Genomic DNA, 21,569 nt, shown 5'->3' with positions numbered 1-21,569 from the left:
TGTAATATTTTTGGGGGGCATATTCTTAATGATATCAAATATCTAGGTGGGATTAAAATGGATTGTGATATATTTGTGAGGTTGGTTGTACATATGCAGAATGAACGGAAGAAGGATATGCATTGTGAATTATGCAGATAGTCCTCAACTTACAACCACAATTGAGACCTGTTGCTACGAAAGGCAGTTTGCTAAATGAGTCGCACCTGATTTATGACCTTTTTTTGACATGGTTGTTAAGCGAATCACTGCAGTCGTTAAGTGAACCATAAGATTGTAAGATGAACCTGGCTTGCCCCCATTGACTTTGCTTGTCCAAAGCTGGCTGAGAAGATTGTAAACGGAGAGCACAGGATTCCAGAAACCTGCAACCGTCATAAATACATGTTGGTTGCCAAGTGCCCAGAATCTGATGACAGGACCACGGGGATATTGCGACAATTATAAAGTACAAGGATCAGATCCAAGTTACTTTTTTCAGTGCTGTAGTAACTTCAAACGGTCGCTAAAGAATAGTTGTAAGTCAAGGACTACTTGTAGTTTGCATAATTTGTATGGGCTTCTGATGTTTGCATTACTAATATCCAATATTTTGCATAAGGAAGCCAACTTTTAAGTTAGATATATTGAAATGTCAATTATACTAAAAGATAATGATGTTGTAGTCTGGATTTTTAAGAACGATTTGTATTAATCTGAAATGATGCAGTTTTTGGTACGTGGGGATAAAGGGAGCATTTTCTGTCTTGCAAATTTTAAAAAAAAACACTTTGATTTTCAATTTTTATTCTAGGAGGACGAAGAGCAAAGAAGACTTCATAAAAGGAAAGGAAAGAAGGAGAAAGGCACTGACGATGAATCAAATGTACCGGTAATATTTTCTACAGTTCATGAAGAAGCGCTTCCATCATTCCCTGGTGAAGAGGTAAACTTAGTTATTTTAACAGCACTCTCTTCACTGGGAATGTTTCTTCTTCTTCTTTTTTGCTTAGCGTGTTACATGAATCAACCCATTTAGTCAGTTTATTGCCCAGTATATTGTACAAACTGACAATGTATTGCATAGTTAATTTAATAGCCAGGTTAAGCACATTGTGTGAATAGTTCCATAAGTCACTCTTCAATGATTTTTTTATGGAACAGTTTGACAGAGATTGAAGGTACAGCCAGGGGGAGAATGCATTTGACTTTTGAATATTGTATCTATAAGAGCTGGTTTTATACCAGCCCTGGAATTGGCAACTGAAAGCAAATTCTTCCTTCTTTTCTTGCAACAATGTTTAAAATTACAATATTTATTGTGAAGCAATTGGTCCATTGTGTGAGTTTTCTTACCATCTCCTACAACTATGTAACTTGACTTGAAATTTATTTTATTGTTAATCCATGACAAAACATGTTTCAGAAATTAGCTTTTAATCAAGGTACAGGTCAATAAGTATGAAATAATTTGAGACGTTGTAAGTATGGTTTAAAAAAGGGAGAGATTGTTATATGACTTTGCAAAAGATTTTGGCAAGGGATTCTGTTCTCTTACAAACAGATTAATCACTGATGTTTGATAACTTTGTATTTGAGAAACTGTTCCAAATAAGCCTAAAATGGAAGACAGATGTTCCAGTTCTTTCACAATAAATTCCCAATGAGAATTTTGTTTTGTGCTTCCTCAAAATATTTATCTTAAGCTTTACTTTCAAAGTAAAGAAGCTATTTTTATGAGTTACAAACAGGATGGACAGGTTCTGTTAGGAGGAATCAATCCTGATGGTACCTGAGGTTAAGCTCTATAGAGCTTTATAGGTCACTATCAGCACCTAAATTGTATTTAGAAACATATTAGCAATGAATGTAGTATTTACAAATCTGGTCCTACAGTTGAATCAGATCTTCCTCATCAGAATGCAATCTGCAACATTCTGTACGAGTTGCAGCACTTGAGCGGTCTTCAAGGACAGCTGTAAATAGAGCATAGTTCAGTAACCCTGTTTGAAGTGAGGAGAATATGACTTGCTTCCTGCTCCCCAAATGACTGTAGCTAAGCAAATGCATCTCTGGCCATATTCTCCACCTACTGATCCATTCAGAGTCTGAATCTAGAAGCATTCTAGTCTCCTTTAGAGCTATTTCTTTAAGAGCACAGCCCATTCCAGAGCAAGTGGAGGGGCTGACAAACTGTTGATTTCTGAATAAGAAATAACTCCTAATCTGAATGAAAATAAGCTATAAAGAGAGAGCATGCATCAAAAGAGAAATGTTATGAATAATGAAAACTCCACTGAAGGGGTAGTTGGAAGAAGATTTCATTTTGGAGATAAATGTGGGGGAAAGTCCATAACTCATTGGCAGATTAAATATTTTAGTACTCCCCAAATTCTCCATTCAGTTCTCAGCACTTCTTGAATACTGATCCTTAGAAATTTTCAAAGCTGTTCGGTGTAGACAGGACGGGGTTAGTGGAGCAATGATTTGGCTGGATATAAGGGAGTTTCTGTTGTTGGACAGTTTTTCTGTTTCAATTATAGGTGCACATCAACAGCACTCATGGTTCAGCCCACTCGCTTGACACAGATGCGTTGCTGTCTTCAGGAGAGTCTCTCAAGTCGGACAATGACATGTTTAAAGAGGGACTGCGTAGAGCTCAGTCAACAGACAGTTTGGGAACATCGGGATCTTTACAAGCCAAAAGTCTGGGCTACAACAATAAAGCCAAATCAGCTGGGAACCTTGATGAATCTGACTTTGGGCCATTGGTTGGGGCAGACTCTATATCAGAGAACTTTGACACTGCCTCCCTGGGCTCTCTGCAAATGCCTGGTGGGTTTATGCTAACCAAAGACCAGGAAAAAGCAATCACAGCAATGACACCAGAGCAGGAGGAAACAGCATCCCTTCTCTCCAGCATCACACAGAGTGTAGAAAATGCTTATGTGTCTCCTAATGGTTACCGTTTAGTTAGTGAAACAGAATGGAATCTGCTTCAGAAAGAGGTATGTCTTTGTACATACTATATATTCTCATCGGTATTTTACAGATNGATGATTATGTATTATACAGTGGGTGATTTGTGTATTATATGGTACCTCTCTCCTGAAAACATTTTGATTTTTATCCAAAATTGCTACAGTTATAGCCATCATCATAGTGGAAATTACACATATTCTTCTATGAAGCTTCCCAGAGAAGTAATGGTTTTATGTTCTCCAGGTGCAAAATGCTGGGAACAAGCTGGGAAGGCGCTGTGATATGTGTTCAAATTATGAAAAACAGTTGCAAGGTATCCAGATTCAAGAGGCTGAAACAAGGGATCAGGTGAGTGCAGTTTGGTCTCTAATCAAACAGAAAGTGAGATGATTCCAAGGGGTAAGGAGAAATAAAAAGTTAATTTTCACTTAGGGCTATTTAGCTACTAATTACAGCATCAATACTACCCTATCTTTTCACAACTCAGGGCAATTTACATCATAAAATTAAAATAAAATGCAGTAAAAAATCACAAAGGCAATCCACGTTCACTGATCACCCCGTTAATATTTCATCCTATTAAAGGTGTTAGTGTAAAATGAGGACACTTTTGTTGGTGGTTCTCTGTGAACCTCAGATATTACTCCTTTTCAGTTACTATTTCAGTTTTGTCTATTCTGACTCAACTTCTTAGGATTCAGCATATTTAAAACTCACTAGTTTGGCCAATAGAGTATATGAAAAGAGTTACCTCTCTGTAATAAATGAGACATTTATAGGGAAGCCATCTAATAAGAATAAGCCACTCACCCATTAAACAATTGGAGAGAGATCTGAAGTTTGAAAACTCACCTGGATCTCAGCAAATTCCCCAGTTCCAACACCTTTGCCCTATAGCAGTGGTGGTGAACCTATGGCACGCGTGCCAGAGGTGGCACTCAGAGCCCTCTCTGTGGGCACTTCTCTGAACTGCTGGTGGCAGGCTACAGAGCCCCAGAGTTCGCCGGTCGAGGGGCCGGCAGGCTGTGGCTGCTGACGGACAATGTCGGCCCCCATGCGCTCGCTGGCCTCTGTGCGCGGGGGCCGATGGTGTCAGGCAGCAGCTGCCCTAGCCCCTGCCTTGCCTTGCCCTGAGATAATGGCATCCCCACCCTGCTTCGCCTCACCCCGCAGGACGACCCTCCTACCCACCGCCCCACCTGCCAGAGATCCCCTGGATCTCCCCCAACCCTGCCCAGCCCCCACAGGCGTCCCTCCCCACGAGCAACATCAAGGTGACCACACCCACCTTGGCCACAGCCACCCAATCTGCCATGACCACCACAGCCACGCCCCACCCAGTGGGCCACGCCCACCTGGCACCCGGCGATACATAAGTGGGTTTTGGGTTGCAGTTTGGGCACTCGGTCTCTAAAAGGTTCGCCATCACTGCCCTATAGGAGCTGGCCTTTGAACTCTCTCTCAGTAATATTCATGCTGATATTCATGCCTAATCCAAGAATAGCCAAGTCAGTGTGTGCAGCTGAGGTAGAGACATCTGTGAAATGCCTGTTGCTATTTATGTCAAGGGAAAGCTGCTGGACCTTAAGACAGAATAAGCAGTGGGTAGAAACAACTTTGCTAGCGCTTGTTCTCTTTGCTACATTACGAATTCTCATGCTTTCTTCTGTACACGTAAATTAATGCCGCTTATGCAAACTTACTCCTTGTGTTAATTCAGTGATCAGTTAGTTCAGCATCATTTATTATATACAGGCGTAAGAAAAACAACTTATTATAAATATTGCTTCAGTCCTGACTTTTGCAATAAAATTCATTTGCTGTTTATGCACAACCGTTCAGATTGTTTAAAGCAGGGGTAGGCAACCTTGGCTCTTTTATGACTCGTGGACTTCAACTCCCAGAATTCCTGAGCCAGCACAGCTGGCTCAGGAATTCTGGGAGTTGAAGTCCACGAGTCATAAAAGAGCCAAGGTTGCCTACCCCTGCTTTAAAGAGTACTTAACTGTCGGTCAGTATTGAATGATTTGGATTTGGAGTTCATTCGTTAAAGGCTTTGGGCTTGTTTTCAAGATCAGAGTTGGCTTTTAAGCTGATTCACTTAGACTGATTCCCTGCACTGACTGTCCCTTCAACACATGATGATTCCCCAGTTATATCATTATGCTTATTTTCTTGTACAGTTCATGAGTCACTTACAGGTGCAGAGATTTCTGCCTTCCACCCACGTCTGTATAAGGGTGCGAGCAAATCTGTTCTTGTTTTCATGAGAAATGAGTTAAAAGCACCTAATTTGGGGGAAGAGTTCCTTTGTTTGCTTTCAACTCAGTTCAACCTCTTATTCATTCTCAAATATATGTAAAAGTTGGAGGTTGGTAGAATAGAATAGAATAGAATAGAATAGAATAGAATAGAATAGAATAGAATGTCTTTCTTGTCATTGTGTAACTCACAACGAAATTAAGTGTTGTCACAGCGCACACTACACACAAGTAAAAACCACAAATAACAACATACATTATATACACACATCCTTCACATTCTATTCACCATTGCGTTGTCCCTAATATTGCACTTCAGTGTTGCACTATACAGTGGTATTTAATATGGTTACAGCTCTGGGATAAAAACTATTTTTCAGCCTATTTGTTTTTGTTTTTATTATCCTGTACCGTCTGCCAGATGGTAATAGTTCAAAAAAAAAGAATAGTACCCGATCCTGTGTGTAAACCCTCCAGAAGACAAACCAAATACTTTCAGATTTTTTTAATCTCTAGTGATCTTATTAAAGTTTAAACTGAATTTAATAGAACTTTTAAATTTAGTTTCTTCATAAACATTTGGATAAGGTATTTGATTCTATGTTCTGCTATGAATACTTACGTTTCAGAGAATGAAAGCATATTGTACGATATTTCCATTAATGCTAAAAGAGGAAATAGTGCATTTTTATGAACATAATCAAACGCAACAGATTATCTTTCTACCCTTTTAAGATAAAGAATTCAGAATTCTGTATTAACATTTTGTTATGGCTGTGATGTTAGAAAAGGTTATATCATTAAGCAAAGAGGGCGTGGACTATAATGAAACTCTCATTTTCATGGTTTCTTTATTTTATCTTGTTTCTCAATTATAAGCATAGATTTTTGTCTTGGGGGAAATTTAACCTTATTTAGAAAAGGGATGTTTATGTTGTATTGTGTCTAACCCCATAGGTGAAAAAACTTCAGATGATGTTGAGGCAGGCCAACGATCAGCTAGAAAAAACAATACAAGAGAAACAGGAGCTGGAGGAATTTATGAAACAAAGTAGTGAAGACTCAGTAAATCAGGTAAAGAAAATCTTACAGAAAACTAAAAATTCTTTAAGTGAGAATGACCATTGCACAGAGCATATATTTTAACTGGTTGATTCTTTTTACATAAATTGTATACTGGAGAATATACGGGAAATGTTTTGAGAGTATGTTTATCTTGTAAAGTTAACAGGATCAAATATGATTAGTATGAGGTTGTTAATATAGATTGGGAATTCAAAAAACATCCCAGAAGGCAGCAGTGGCAAACCAATTCTGTATTGTTGATTTTTTTAAAAATCTGCAGATAGTCCTCAAGTTACAATTGGTTGTTTAACAACTGTTCAAAGTTACAATGGCCTCAGAAAAGGTGCTTTACTTCTGGCCATCATAAAATGTTGCTCCTCCTCACAATCAAATGACTGCATTTCAGGTGCTTGACCACCAGCATGCATTTACATCAATTATCAAGTGCCCTGCGATCATGTGATCGCCATTTGCAGTCTTCTCCACCAGCTTTTCCAGAGGGTCATTGGGGAAGCTGGCAGGAAAGGTTGCAAGTGGAGGGGATAGAGGAAGGTTGAAATTATTTGTGAGGCTGCAGGAATGGAGTTGAAATCCTGAAGAGTTCAGCTCCATTCTGGAGTCCCATAGAGGAGAGAGGAAACCCTTCAGCAGATTCACTTCATGACCCCGAAGATTGCTTTACTGGTGCAATTGGGAGTGCCAGGATTATGGGCTTTGCTCAGTGACCGAGATTGCAGTTCCAACTACCTGTACATGGTTGTATTTGGGAAATCACCAGAGGCAGACCTCAACTTGGAGACTACCTTTAAATATTTTGGCGCATTTGCTCCATTGTTACTGAGATTTTAGCATGGAATTCTATAGAAAAAAAATTGAAAATAAGCCTGCTAAAAAGTGAGAAAAAAGTTTGCATACCAGTTATATATGCCATTTGGTATTCGTGATGTGTGTGTATAATTTATTCATATCCCCCCCCTTCCTTCTTTTTGACAGATCTCATCACTTACTGCTAGAGTTCAGGAATCTGATGTCTTACTTAGTGAATTACAGCAGGCATTTTGTCAAGCTAAAAGAAATGTCCAAGATCAAATGGTAAGCAATGAAGAATTATTTTAATACACATATTTGAATATATTTGTTGTTGTTTATTCTGTATCTACAGTATTGTTATATAATAACAATATGTACATTATTCCATTTATCTGCACTGTAGAATGAAGTAAGTTTTTTCTACAGACAAGTATCACTCTTGGGTGCTGTCCATTTCTAGCTGAATATGGAGGACAGTTTAGGATATTTTAGTTGGTTTTGGTCTCAAAAGCCTGCACAGAACGTATCTGTTTATTTCTTGTCCTTATTTGAAGAGCAAAACCAACTTTTATATGCTCTATGAAAGGCACAAATTGTTTCATAGGAATAGCCAGTGAACCAACAAGGGGCGCAGAGCTTCTGGGAAGGGGATCTTTCAGTATCTTCTCTTCAATACACCTGCAACAAGTTAGACTAACAGTCTTCTGTGATTAAGATCTGCAGTTGGAATTACCTTATGCTATTTATGAAGGGGAAATTTGTAACCTGCCCTAACCCAGTTTGGCACTCTGCATCAATTAGATACTGTTTATGGAACATACTGGTCTGCTTGACAATAAATAAGGGAGGAGAACCCAGATGATGTTGGGTTGGGTTGTTTTTTGGTGATGTCTGTCCTTCAATATTGGGGAACTTGGGTCCCAATGACATCTATAGGGACGTCAACACAGGCAAGATAACTGCATTGTGTAAAATTGTGGCAAGTGTATATAAGTGGCAGTCACAACGTACATGCTCACGATGCTGTGGCTACCATGCTGCCTGTTTTCATATACTGTATACATTGCAGCTGCTCTTTGGCCTAACTTACTCACAAGGTTATTGTGGAGGGAATAGGAGGCAGAAACATTATATACACCACCTTGCATTATACAAAATGAGTGATATACCAGTCTAATAAATGAATACATTTAAAGCATCAAAACTGCTTATTTTTGTTCCTACTCGTACACTAAGACAGTATTTTTGATGACGGCCGTGGTTTTGGTTTTATGGTCACTCGGATGATCCTTCTTACAATATTGAACAAGGTCTACCTGTACTTTTTGAAGCTGGGACCTAGAGAGGATTGCTGTATTGCCTAGATATCAGAGAACAGATATGTGTTTCTTTTCCAGCTGGTCTAAATGGTGAAAGACCAGTTTGTCTCAACGGGCCAGAATGACATTTAGGAAAATGCTGAACAGAAAGGAATACAATTGAGTGGAATGATACAGATAAGAGACCTGGGGCCCATGCCATTATGGAGGCAAGCCCAGAAATATAGTCAGGAAGGTGGATTGGGACAAAAGTTAGCTCTGAATTTCAGTTGGGTGGGTTTCTTATAAACTCCTCATGGTCTTATTAGCTGTGCTGCCTGTGAAATAGCAGCTTAATAGTGGTAAGAATAAGCTCTAGACAGTTTGGCCTTCTTCCTTACAAGTTGATCTATTGTTCTGCAGTATTTTGGAGGAAATCATGTGCCCTTGGAGGGGTCTGTATTTTTATTTATGCTGCCAATTCTACAGTTATTCTTTTTCCTAGAACTGTACACTCCAAACTTCTTTCACTTAATGTAGATTCCTGTGTTTGTTCTTTGTTTTTCTTTAAAGTTAGGTAATTATTAATTATTATAGAATTGTATCTGCTGTGTCTGATTTACTTCTAGAATGTTAAAATTGCTAAGGCCTTGCTACCACAACTGAACCCAGTTAGCTGTTAGTGTTTCCAACAAATCACAGTTGAAATAAGTGGACCAAATCATTTGTAAATGCAGAATCTTTACTTAGTTCAGGGGTGTCAAACTTGATCGCATCACATGACATATCCTGATGTATCGTGATGATTTTTAAAATAACAACCACCACCACCACCACCACCACCACCACCACCACCACCACCACCACCACAACAACAACAACAACAACAACAACAACAACAACAATAATAATAATAATAATAATAATAAAGTTGAAAGGGATCTTGGAGGTCATCTAGTCCGACCCCCTGCTCAGGCAGGAAACCCTATACCATTTCAGACAAATGACTGTCCAGTCTCTTCTTTAAAAACTTCCAGTGTTGGAGCATTCACCACTTCTGGAGGCAGGTTGTTCCACTGGTTAATTGTTCTAACTGTCAGGAAGTTTCTCCTTAGTTCTAGATTGCTTCTCTCCTTGATTAGTTTCCACCCGTTGCTTCTTGTCCTGCCTTCAGGGGCTTTGGAGAATAGCTTGACTCCCTCTTCTTTGTGGCAGCCCCTGAGATATTGGAACACTGCTATCATGTCACTCTTGTCCTTCTCTTCATTAAACTAAACATACCCAATTCCAGCAACCGTTCCAGCTCTTTCTCTTCAAGGATATGGTAGGCAAACTGAGTTCCTTAATTGGGTTTATGTGTTTACACAGAATACTTACGTTTGTTTTGTGTTGAATAGCCTTACAGACTGGCTGTATCTTTTAACTTATCCCTTTTTTCAGTGTTTTAATTGAAAACTTCACAGCTCACCTATTTAATTAAGTTGTGGGAACAGGGAGAAAGTCATAGTGAGCAAGGATATTCTTCATATTGGTATTTTTTTCCTGTTTTGTCCACTACCTGCTTCTGCCATTTTAATGAAATGTGAGTTAATCTGAAGAGCTGATTTTTAAGGATTTAATTCTTTCTTTGTTTGCTGGAGGCTGTCCTGATGCAGTCACGAGAGCTTGTTTCAGAGGAATTGGAGAGGCTCCAGAAAGACAACGAAAGCCTTCAAGGAAAACATTGTCTGCATGTGTCTTTACAACAAGCTGAGGATTTTATCCTTCCAGAAACTGGAGAGGTAGGATACCTCTTGGATAATTTTAAATAGATCCATTTGGGGCATAATATTGGGTAAGACATTCTTGCAACTAAAGTTTAGGAATAATGGCTATCACTTTTTTAAGATTAGAAAAGTAGAAACTTGTTTCTAGTAATGTATGTGAGTAGATCCACATGTTGATTGTAATATTTATCTAAACTGAAATCTTAAATTAGTAAAAACTGCCACCCTATCTATGGTCATGTTTTAGTGTTTATCTGCCTTAATCTAGATAACTTTCAGTATATCTTGAACAATCACTGGTATTTTCACTCTAAAGCAGCCTATACTATATTTTGTTATTTTAACTTTTTGTTTCATAAGGAGAAAAGAGTGTTTCTTAGTTATAAAGTGTAAGATTTGTAGCCATATAAGTTCATCCGATTTCTGCTTGGAAGCATTTGACATCAAGGAAGATAGCTTATTATGCAATTGTGGTAATATGTTTTCAAACAGCATTGTAAGCTGGACTCTGAAAACAGTTAAGAGTCTAGAGAATTCTCTAGACTTCTAATTACTATATTGTAAAGCATTCAAGACTATTTCCCCTTTTGTATCTTTCCCTCCTTTTGTCCTTTTCAAAATCAATTTTAAGTCAAAGTCCCTTACAGTTTATTACACCATGGTATATACATGCAGGAAGACAGTTGTTTGACCTATCTAAGCCTTTGTTTCAGGAACTCCGCGAACTGGTCCTCAAGTATCGTGAAGACATTATTAGTGTACGAACTGCGGCCGATCATCTGGAAGAAAAACTGAAGGCAGAAATTTTATTTTTAAAAGAACAGATTCAAGCTGAACAATGTTTAAAAGAGAACATAGAAGAGACTCTGCAGCTAGAAATAGAGAATTGCAAAGAGGAAATAGGTGAGACTAGGGCTCTCTTTATATTTAAGCACCTTTCAGGGAATTCCACTTTGCCTTCCTAATTTACTAGTCCTTCCTACTTAATATGAGCTGAATATGAGTCCATAAATAAAATTAAAACCTTTTTCCATCTTTTAACAGCTGCTGCATCCAGTCTAAAAACAGAATTGGAGCAAATAAGAGTTGATAAAGGGCAGGTAACTTATCTAAAGACTTTGGGAGATGTTCTGGGTGCCGTGGCAAATACCTTCCACCCCCTTGATGTTCTTTTTTTCTCCCCTGTATTCTTTGGATTACATTGGTCTCCTTTCAAAGGTCTTGTGTCTGTCTCAAAGATAGAGTAAATCCTTATCTAGTAGTGCAGTTACTTCAAATTCTTGGATGTGGAGAAAATGCTGTATATCTTCCTTCCTAGTCATGTTGTTTTTTTTCTGGGCAAAAAGAAGGAATGGTAACGGAGGGGCTACAGGGAAGGAAATAAGTTTTGAAAGCATTTAGATGAGACCATCAAATAGTGGTTCTTCATGCTTGTCCTCCTCTTTTCATGATAAAGTATCTGCCTAAAATTGAGGATCATATTCAAGGCCACAAGCTACTTCGGACTAATGGTAATAAGATACATGTCAAAGGACTAATTAATGCTATTCTCACCTGGCATAAAACTGCTTGCTCTGTGTATATCCTGATATCACACTCGCAAAACAAGTAGTCAGAAAACAGATGGTGTCAGGAACTTCTGAGCAGCAGAGGAGATTAAAATAAATGGTGATAGCTTCCGTTTTTGCTTTCAGTAAGGGAGAGGTTTACATAATTGAACTATTCCACAAAAGATTTACAAAAGCAAAAATAGATAGGCTGTAGAAGATCCCTAAGTGATTGGTTGGAACTGGAGAGCTTTTAGCCCATTCAATACTGATTCTTCCATTTTCACAGTTGGAATCTTCCTTGAAAGAAAAGATGCAGCAATTAGAAAATTTTGAGGAAAGGGAAAATGGTCTCGAAGAACAGCTGAAGAAGGAAGTTGCCACAAAGGTAAATAATTCTGTATGAATGACATTAAAGGGTATTGAGTTGCTATATGGGAAGGGGGCTGAAAGTGCTCAAGCCTTGTCATTGGTGGAGGATCTGTTTGTCATTGTGACAAACAGTTCACAAAAGAAGAGACTTGACTGGGATCAATACTGTATTTCTGAAGTCAACAAAATCCAAAGAGATTTGAAAGGAATACAGGGAACAGCCAGCCAGGCAGCAAATTAGATTCAGTACAGTATGAGCAATATATGCACATAGGGAATGGAGGATTGGAAATGAGAAGGAGCGAGTCCAATTTCCTACACCTAGAGATGTGGTTTGGATAAATTACCTTGAAATAGTGCAGTACATGTAGTAAGAGATCCCTTCTTTCCTAAAACCCTTCCAGTCTTCTCTGACTAAGAAGGCCATCATGCAGCTCCATTTATAAGCACCCCCACATTTCCAAGATGCAGAAATCATTGCTGTTTCCTTTTCCCAGGCTAACTTAGAACACATGGTGTTCGAGGAGAAGAACAAAGCTCAACGGCTTCAGACAGAATTGGATGTCAGTGAGCAAGTACAGAGAGACTTTGTTAAGCTTTCTCAGACCCTTCAGGTGAGGTGGTCAGCTCGGGAACAAAGGGAGTGAAAAGTGTCAGTTCTTGGATTTTCTAGTCACTAGAATTAGGTTTCTCTCAGATGTTTGTCCTATTCTTGTTCTACTGGGTTGCTCCTACCTTCCAAAGTCACAAGACCCATCAGGTTCTTCCAATAATGGTGATGAGTAAAATAGGTCTTGCTAAAGTTTGTCCTTCTGTAGTTACTTCATGCTCAGGGAAGAAATCATTTTTTTTTCTTTGAGAACACTCAAATGTAAATGTAGAAAGTGATCTTGGAGATCCTTGCCTTATGCAGAATCCACTATCCATCCAGGCTCTGTTTAATTTCCAGCAGAGGAAAATCCACCCCATCCCTAGGCAGTCCATTACATTTTGGGAACAGCCCTTGCTGTTTGGAAATGTTTCCTGAGAGCCAACCCAGATTTTCCTCCTTGAGTTTAAACAATTATTCCTTGTCCTGCCTTCTGAAACCACTCTGAATTAATTACTCCCCAGCTCCTACATGGTAGCCTTTCAGATTTTTGAAAACTGCTTTCATGTCTCCCTGTAATCTTACAGCTACCAGGCTAAACGTACCCAGTACCTCTACCTATGCATCTATTGATAAATGAATCTGTTGATCTTTAAAGTTTATAACTAAGAGAAACTCAATCCCCCTTAGAGATAGTCATTCTGTTAATGTTGTGTGTTGCTCATTTTTGCTCAGGTCCAATTGGAACGGATCCGGCAGGCAGATTCCCTGGAGAGAATTCGTGCAATCCTCAATGATACAAAACTGACTGACATTAATCAGCTACCTGAAACATGACAGCCTCAGTGGTAGAGCTGCAAAGCTACATTTTTTTTAAAACCTTCCTCTTTATAGCGAAACCTTTAATAATTATTTAATTCTAACTGAAAGAGCAGAAGATGACATAAGAGCCACGGTCCAGGTTGTGTTTCTGGGTGGGAGAAGAAGGTTTTCTGGGCAGGAAGAAAGTTTCACACTGAGATGAATTGCAGGACCCTCCAGGGTATCTGCCTTCAGTGTAGTTGGACTTTTCCATATAACTCATCTACCTTCATCCTCTTGCGCCCCCCCCCCCCCCCCGATTCTGGAATATGGCATTCCCTCCTTCCCTCTCATCCATACCCTGTTAAAATACTGTGATGAAAGTAGTTGCTGGAAATTGTCTCCTCCCATCCCACCCCAAATCTTTTGGAGTGAAGTTACAATAGCAAGTTGGGCAGAAGGGGAAAATAGTATATTGTATTAATATTTTATATTAAAATATGAATTTATTTGCAGGACACTGGATTTTGGGTTTTTCTAGCTCAGTACATTTTTTGTACCTTGAATGTTGTGCTGGAAGAGCCCTAACTAAAAACATGTGCAGAATACGGGCAGAAGAGGATTAGAGAAGGCTGCAAATTTTCAAAAAAGAACTTAAGGCACGGGGGGAAAATGGATAAGTAAGAATGTGGAAATAAGTCACCTAAATTCTTGAGACACAAAGGTCAGGGAAGTGACAGTTAATCTTCATAGAAAGAAAAGGAAGTGAAAATAAATTGCTTTTGTATCTCTCATTACTCCCCCCCCCAAAAAAAGCTGCATTGCACAATATCAACATATGGCTGGATCCAGCGTTACACTTTTCTCACTGAAATATGTGAACTTGAGTTAGTCGCATTTATCAATACACATTTGATTACCATGGCGTAAAAAAATTAAGCCGTATCATACTTCTAGTACAGAGGGGTTTTGTGAATCTTTACAGATTCTAGAAGACCTTTTGCTTTGAATGTATTTGTTTAAAGATTGGGGTTTAAAATTATACATTTAAGATAATGCTGCAACACATCAGATAGGAAATGTTTTATGAAGCTGCAGTTATGTTTATGCTTGGACTGAATGCTTCCCTTGAAAAGCCAGCACTCGTGATATACAGTAGGTCTGGAAAACCTTGTTCTGGACTTGCAATCAGAACATGCAAGATGCATTAAACTCCATTATGGAAAGGTCCCAGCAGAACCCAAATGCAACTGATTTGCTGTGATCCAACTCTGAGGGGAAAGGAAGATGCTTCTCTAAACTTAAAATGGAGCTTTTAAAATAATTTAATTAAAATTTAAATTATTAATTTTTTTTCCAGTCAGGAGGCTGCATGATTACTTGGGTTCCAATAAGAGCTTATAAACTCCTAGGAATTGTTTTAAATAGGATGAGTGTAAAGTAGATAAAATATGTTTAATCTGTATTTCTATTGAATTTTTATTCTTGTGGTCAAGCAGTTGAACAGATCAATGTTGACTGGGCTAATGGAGTTGCAAGCAACTGTTCTTTCCCAATTCTTCCACACCCTGTCAAGAGAGCAACTCTCAATTATGACATTCATTTTCTAAAGACCAGAATCAGTCTAACTTAATCATGTTTATTATGACTTGGTTCTTGAACAAGCAAGTATTGATCCAATATCTAATTCGTATATTGGTGTAAATAGATGAGCAGCTTGAGTACTTCCCCATTGTTGAAAAAAAGCTATCACTCTATTTTACTTTTTGGGTGGGCAAGGACCATCAACTGAGTGTATCTGTTTCAGGTTTTCTGGGTAGTAATTGAGGTGAGGAGAAAGGGGGGGGGGGCAACTTGATTCCCTGTAAGTTCTAATTATGTAACTGGTACAAAATCAAAAAACATTTGCTGGAATCCAGTCTGTTTCAATCTGCTGGTTAGAAAAAAATGTTAAAAACATTGCAGTGACAAAAAAAGAAATGAAGAACTTGCTCTAATGAAGTGCATTAGCATGTTTCTTTGCATCTTTAATATGGTATTAGAAATGGATTTACCCTTCTTCCATAATCCTGCTGATGCAATTGGTACATCATTAAATTTCAACGACGATGGCTTTCCTTTTAGGAAAGCAGCATTTTCAAAGACCCCTGCCAAATATGGTCAAGCTCATCTAAGCATTTGTATTAAATTGGCTAAAAACCACATGTGTTAATTGGGGAGGCAATGCTATGATCTCTAAAGTGGGGAGATTAGCTATGACACACATAAAGAATGATACCCTAAATTGGATGCATAATATTCTGTTTAGCATAGTGAACAAGTACTGTTCTGCCATTCGTCCTGAAGCCTGGAAGTATTTCAGAATCATTAGGGAAAGAAATAATCAAACTAACATGGAAGGAAACGCAGGGAAAATAGATCTGTAGTACTACATTTAAAATTTATACATATAATTAAATATTGACAATATAATACTGTAACTCCACAAGTCTACAAACCCGAGAAGAATAATATGCTGCTAATTCACACAATTTTTAAAAGGGAAAATTTGTTTTAATGGCAGGAAATGCTAATTTCAAAATTGATCTTGAAAATGAATTGCTTTCATAATTAACTTTTTTTTAAAAAGGCTGTATGGATCTGACTTTTTTAATGTAAAGGAGTAATTTATACCATTAGCTTTCAGTCTCATTCAAAGGCTTGGCTACTACAAATAGGTATAACACTGTGACATGTACTGATTTAAACAGGGATTGTGTGCAAAATGAGTAAAGAACAGTAAGGCTGGCTCTGTTCTGTATACTTGTACAGTCTTTTTGTATGCAAAATGTATACAAAAAGATCACAGAATTACTGGAAGACTTGTACAATCTTAATATGTGCACAATAGGTTCTTCCAATATGTCAAATAGTTTCCTTTCACTTTTGAATCTCCTATGGCTATACAGCTTCTAACAACACAGTGTGGCCAAGGATAAGGGTGGGAGATGGGTAAGTAATCTATAAAGCCCCCTTTTAAAAAAAACTAGCCTTCAAATTCCACAATTTTGGAATTATATTGCATTCCAGCAAAAGCCACTGGTGTCCTGTGAAACTGTGGATGTAAAATTATCCTGTCTATTGAATTAAAAAATGTAACCATTTGTTAACTGTATTGGAGGTGTATACTGCAAAAGTGTTCCAAATTAAAAGAGAAAAGTCTTGCAATTCTTTTCATACCTTCTTTCTATTTAAATGTATTGTATTGATGATCTAAGAAGGGTTCATAAGGTTAGCTCAGATGATGATCTATGAGGAAAGATTTGGTACAGTGGTTGTATTGATTTTTATTTTGAAACAAGCAGTGTGATATTACAAACATGTATTTAAATTGAAGTCACAAAAGGGCGGATGTCAGACATCTTTAGCATCATGCCTTCTGTAGAATGCTGCACCATGCATTATAACTGGACGCATCCTCTAACGAGTATTTAATAATGAATCTTTTTGTAAAAAATAGTTCAATTTATAAATTAGGAAAAAGGCAGCTGGTAATGTTTAATATTCCAGAAATGTAAGTCTTTAGTCTGATGACTAAAAGGTTACGTGATTCCGGATGTCATTTATTTGTTTCACCATCTCCTGAATGTGTTCTCCCCTGAAAGAGAGAAAAAAAATGTTTTCTTTATCTCAGTATTGAGCAAGGATAGTAAGAAAGACAGCTTGTAATTTAAATCTTTAAATGTAACAAATTTTGGTTAGTCCAGTGGTATTTGATGTATAAGTAATACCTACAGAGTCTCACAAATTGCCTTCCTCTTACTGGAAATAGAATTGGGGGGAGGGGTCTGTCACTCTCAGAAAGCTAGTAAATACACAAATATTTAGGACCTGTACAACTCTGGCCAGAACATATCATTTATATACACCATTAGTAAAGCACTTGCCAGCAGCCTAGAAACTCAGCCAAGATAGAAGCCTGTGCACCATGCAGGCATTTGCCATTAGCCAAATATTAAATCATGCAAGAAAATAATCATTTAGCTCAGCAAGCAATAGACTCACTCCTCTTTCAGAACAGCCCGGATACATTTCCTCTGATATGTGCTGAGGTTGATGCTCGGCTTCTGTGGACTGTTGCCCTTCTCCATTTTTCTCTGCTGGTAATCCTTTTTCATTTTAACCTACAATTATAGAGAAGCAACAAGGAGAAACACCTCAAAAATACTTTTATTTTCTAGATATGTTTTTAGAAATGAGCAACCACTTACCTGCTTGATAGCATTGCCTAAATGCCGCAATTGTTCTTGTATTGTTTGTAGCTCCTTCTTCATATCCTTTTCACTATCGGATAGGACAGGCAGCTGTGAATGGTAACTACGGAGAACTTTCTTCATCCTGTAGCCACAAAAAGAACATCAGGTTTCTAACAAGGGGCAGTGGAGGTGGGGTTTTGCTATGCATTTTCAGACTACATAACTCAGAATAGTGCTATACAGTATATAACTGTCCCTTTCAAATTTACTTGTAGATTTTAGTTTCTTATTTGGTGAGGTGTGATGTACACTTTTGTTCAAAAGTAAATTAGTTTTATTTTGCTAATTAAATATTAGCAGAATTATAGGTTACTCTAGCTGTTTGATGTTTGACAAGGAAAAAGAGGTACAATAGTACAGTACTAAGAATGATTGTTAGAAAACTAGCAGCCCCTTTTTTCTAAAAAGCTAAATACCGCTAAAGCAATTTTCACATTGAATTAAATAATAGTTTAGTTTGGTTTGACTTGACAGAACTTTTGAACCCAGTAAGTATGTTATCTGGTATTTTAGTGAAGCAGTTCCAGAGATAAAACTGCTTATCCATTTTCATTTTGCTGGTATGTAGCTTGTAACTGCCTTTCCATAAACTCCTCTATTAACACCTGTATTATAATTTGGAAAGGAATTCAGTTTAATGACTGGGCTTCTAAGCAAGTCTACAACAGTTTCTTTAGCAAGAAGTTAGATAATTACAGTTACTTCATCCAATCAGAATAATAAGATATCCTCACCTGTTCACAATATCCTCTTGTTTCTCTTTGGCTTCTTCATATTTGTCAGCCAAACGCTCTGCCATCTCCCTCAAGCTTTTCCTTTATGAGAAGACAAAACGTTACTTTCAGGACAGCAGCACACCTTTGTTTTTTTACACATAAAATGTATTTATTCCTTGAGTAATTTCATTCAATTTCTAATGGATACATTCATTGCAAATCAACTTCTATGATCCCTAGTAGCAGCATTTACGGAGAACCAAAAGAGCACTTAAGATACAGAATATACAACTTAAGTTTCACCTTGGAGCTAAATGTTAGGCCTGGTAATGTTAAAGAGAAAAAAGAAAAAGGCCAAAAGCATCTGTCCAAACCCAACAAACTCCACAAACTCCACAAACTAAGTTTTACCCTATGCCTGGACTGAGCAACATAAGGCTTCCTTAAATGCTTCATAGGAATTACAATTCTTGGGGTGGGAGAAGAAATAGGTTCTCTAGTCTACCCTATGCCTTCCTTTGTTTACTGTGAAACTTAAGACAGACGCTTCCACCCATGAACCTCAGATTCTGTGCCAGCTTGGACGATGGTTAGAGTATCGCACCCAGCAGATGCATGCTCATGTTAACCTTGGCTAGATTATTTCATAGTTTAACAAGTTGTGTGAACAATCTGGTTAGTGTACAGTTCAGTTTTACAACCTCAGAAAATTGAGGTTGTAAAATTGAGATTCAGCAACCTGGGTCAGTAGTCCTATAAATTGCTTCCTATAATGCCTGGCCCTCCCAGTCTAAGATAGGTGAATTTGTCTTGTTCAATGGTACCTATCAATATATGGCAGTAGCTCTCCAAAATTACGCACAAATGGGTTTTTGCAACTCTATAACTCATGTCCCAAAGTTACTTTACCAAAGAGCAACTGGACTTCTTTGGTTTTTTTCTTTAAAAATATTTCACTTCTCATCCAAGGATCTTCTTAAGTTCCACTTGGATGAGAAGTGAAATATTTTCAAGGAAAAAAATAAGAAAGACTCATTGCCTTTTGGAAAAGCACCTCTGGGGTAACCATGACCTGGATGATTGAGGATCTCCATAGACATCTAAAACACAAGCCATTCGAGCTATTGAATGTGTGTGAATCTGAAATACTTTCTGTTCAAGAATATTCTGCAGCATTGACTTTTGCTACTTCCATGAGGCAATCCAGTACTTGGAACCAGGAAACCCATCATAATTCTTTGTGTAGTTTTGCTCTAAACCATTCCGCCTAACTATGAGACAAGGCTGCTTTGTTTCCTCTCCTGAAATTAATCGATTTTGGATCTCTCATAACTGTCAGTGATGGCAGTATTCCATGCAGTTACATGAACTGCTTATGTTGCAGCTGGCCAAACAACTAGCAGTGAGAACTCATGCTGAACTTGTTTCTCCTAATATACATCTCCAGTTCCTTGTCTGTCATTTAGACTGTAAGCCCTAAAAGTGGTACATGTCCTACTCAAATAACAAGTCATTCTAGGATTCTTTTTGGCTAAGGAATAACATTTACATTGTTTAAATCAATAAGGGGTGTGTATGTGTGCCAAACAGCTCACAAATGGGTTGGTCTTTACCTTTCTTCTCGACAGCACCCTAGATCTTCCAGCTGTTTTTTTTTCTGTTCACGCAGCAATTTCACTCTGAGATGGAGAAAAGATTAAAAGGTTAGATGGGAAACAATGCCTCAGTCTGCATATTTTGTTTCCCTCCAATCACATTTGTTGAGTAATATATTGCAGAAGATAAACACCTAAGGCTCTAATATTTAAAGTAGATATTCAGAATATTCAAAAAACGACTATTAGCTCTTCTATTCCACGGACTAAAGCAGAAAAATGTAGAAACATTTAAGTATAGTTAATATGGAGAAAATGGGATTTCTTTTCATTTATTTTCATTTGTAAATAAATCACTAGGGGAGCAGAAAAATAGAATAAATGCTTTTCTCAGAATAACACAGATTATTTTTAAAATGTGTAGGTTTATCAGCTGTATTACACTTAAGTCAGCAGAAAACCAAGACTAGGGTAGGCAGTAAATAAAAGAGATGATTCAAAATTCAATTTTAGACTTTTATTGACGTTTTTTTGATAACATACAGGCAGAATTGTTCATTTTTAGAAATATTGTTATACACACATTGCAAATCATTTAAGTGCCCTTTTCTGAAACATTGCATGTAATAAAAATTTTAGTGGCACTTTGAATTCTTCTCTATTTTGTTTCGGGCAGCAGAACCTTAAGACCTAAAACAAGCCTCATTTTAGTCACTGTAAGAAAATGCTAAAACGACTTGCTACATTTAGAATTTAGGATTTAGAAATTTAGAAAGGAAGAGCCAAGGTTACCTTCGCTGGATTTCTTCTCGAGCCAAGTCCTGTTTTAGAATATATTCTTCCCGGAAGACTTGTGTGGCTCTGCTTAGAAGCTGAAGGCATTCCTCTGGGGGAGGGGAAGACTCTTTATCTGCAGCTCTTGAAAAAAACACAAGCAAAGTTGGGGCAAAGCTTGGAAAAGGATACATTTATATGATAAAAATATATCTCTGAGGGAGATGGGCGATTAAGAAGTATGAACTAGGTCAGGGGTAGGCAACCTTGGCTCTTTTATGACTCGTGAACTTCAACTCCCAGAATTCCTGAGCCAGCCATGCTGAGGGGAAGGGAGAGGTTTTCAAGCTGAGCCATGCTGGCTCAGGAATTCTGGGAGTTGAAGTCCACAAGTCATAAAAGAGCCAAGGTTGCCTACCCCTGAACTAGATAGATTAGATAGATAGATAGATAGATAGATAGATAGATAGATAGATAGATAGATAGATAGATAGATAGATAGATAGATAGATAGATAGATGTGGATGGATGGATGGATGGATGGAGACATTGAGCATCCCATCTAAAGTACTCAAAGAGGGCAAAGAATGTTGAAATCAACATTTGAAAAAGCTCCCTAATCAATTCCCCCACCCCTTAATCAACCAGAAGACACTATTCTATGAGCGATAATAATTCAGTGGGAACCAGCAAGATGGCTTGTATTCTCTGAATCTCTA

At 37.9% G+C, this 21,569-nt stretch overlaps 2 protein-coding genes across 2 annotated transcripts in view; one reads left to right on the top strand and one right to left on the bottom strand.

Moving 5' to 3' along the window:
* RABEP1 (rabaptin, RAB GTPase binding effector protein 1) overlaps positions 1-13,583 on the top strand; it is a 56,363-nt gene extending 42,780 nt beyond the window's left edge. The window contains exons 8-18 of the mRNA XM_015817862.1: positions 794-925; positions 2,523-2,987; positions 3,205-3,309; positions 6,180-6,296; positions 7,281-7,379; positions 10,036-10,176; positions 10,875-11,064; positions 11,206-11,261; positions 11,998-12,096; positions 12,578-12,694; positions 13,405-13,583. Of these exons, the coding sequence (XP_015673348.1) occupies positions 794-925; positions 2,523-2,987; positions 3,205-3,309; positions 6,180-6,296; positions 7,281-7,379; positions 10,036-10,176; positions 10,875-11,064; positions 11,206-11,261; positions 11,998-12,096; positions 12,578-12,694; positions 13,405-13,506 (1,623 nt within the window). The 3' untranslated portion in view covers positions 13,507-13,583. The remainder of the gene's footprint in view (positions 1-793; positions 926-2,522; positions 2,988-3,204; positions 3,310-6,179; positions 6,297-7,280; positions 7,380-10,035; positions 10,177-10,874; positions 11,065-11,205; positions 11,262-11,997; positions 12,097-12,577; positions 12,695-13,404) is intronic.
* Positions 13,584-16,782: 3,199 nt separating this feature from the next.
* On the bottom strand, positions 16,783-21,073 carry LOC107289167 (nuclear pore complex protein Nup88). Its single transcript, XM_015817868.1, has 6 exons — positions 20,869-21,073; positions 20,095-20,160; positions 18,500-18,580; positions 17,721-17,847; positions 17,515-17,633; positions 16,783-17,107 (listed from the first exon to the last, which is right to left on the bottom strand). Exons 1-6 carry the CDS (start codon positions 21,042-21,044, stop codon positions 17,044-17,046), a joined length of 633 nt encoding a protein of 210 aa, XP_015673354.1. The 5' UTR covers positions 21,045-21,073; the 3' UTR covers positions 16,783-17,043.
* Positions 21,074-21,569: the final 496 nt, after the last annotated feature.

This window comes from Protobothrops mucrosquamatus, unplaced genomic scaffold (assembly GCF_001527695.2).
Source record: "Protobothrops mucrosquamatus isolate PMUCROS unplaced genomic scaffold, P.Mucros_1.0 scaffold643, whole genome shotgun sequence".
NCBI classification, from domain to species: domain Eukaryota; kingdom Metazoa; phylum Chordata; class Lepidosauria; order Squamata; family Viperidae; genus Protobothrops; species Protobothrops mucrosquamatus.
This window is presented reverse-complemented; position numbering and strand designations above follow the sequence as displayed.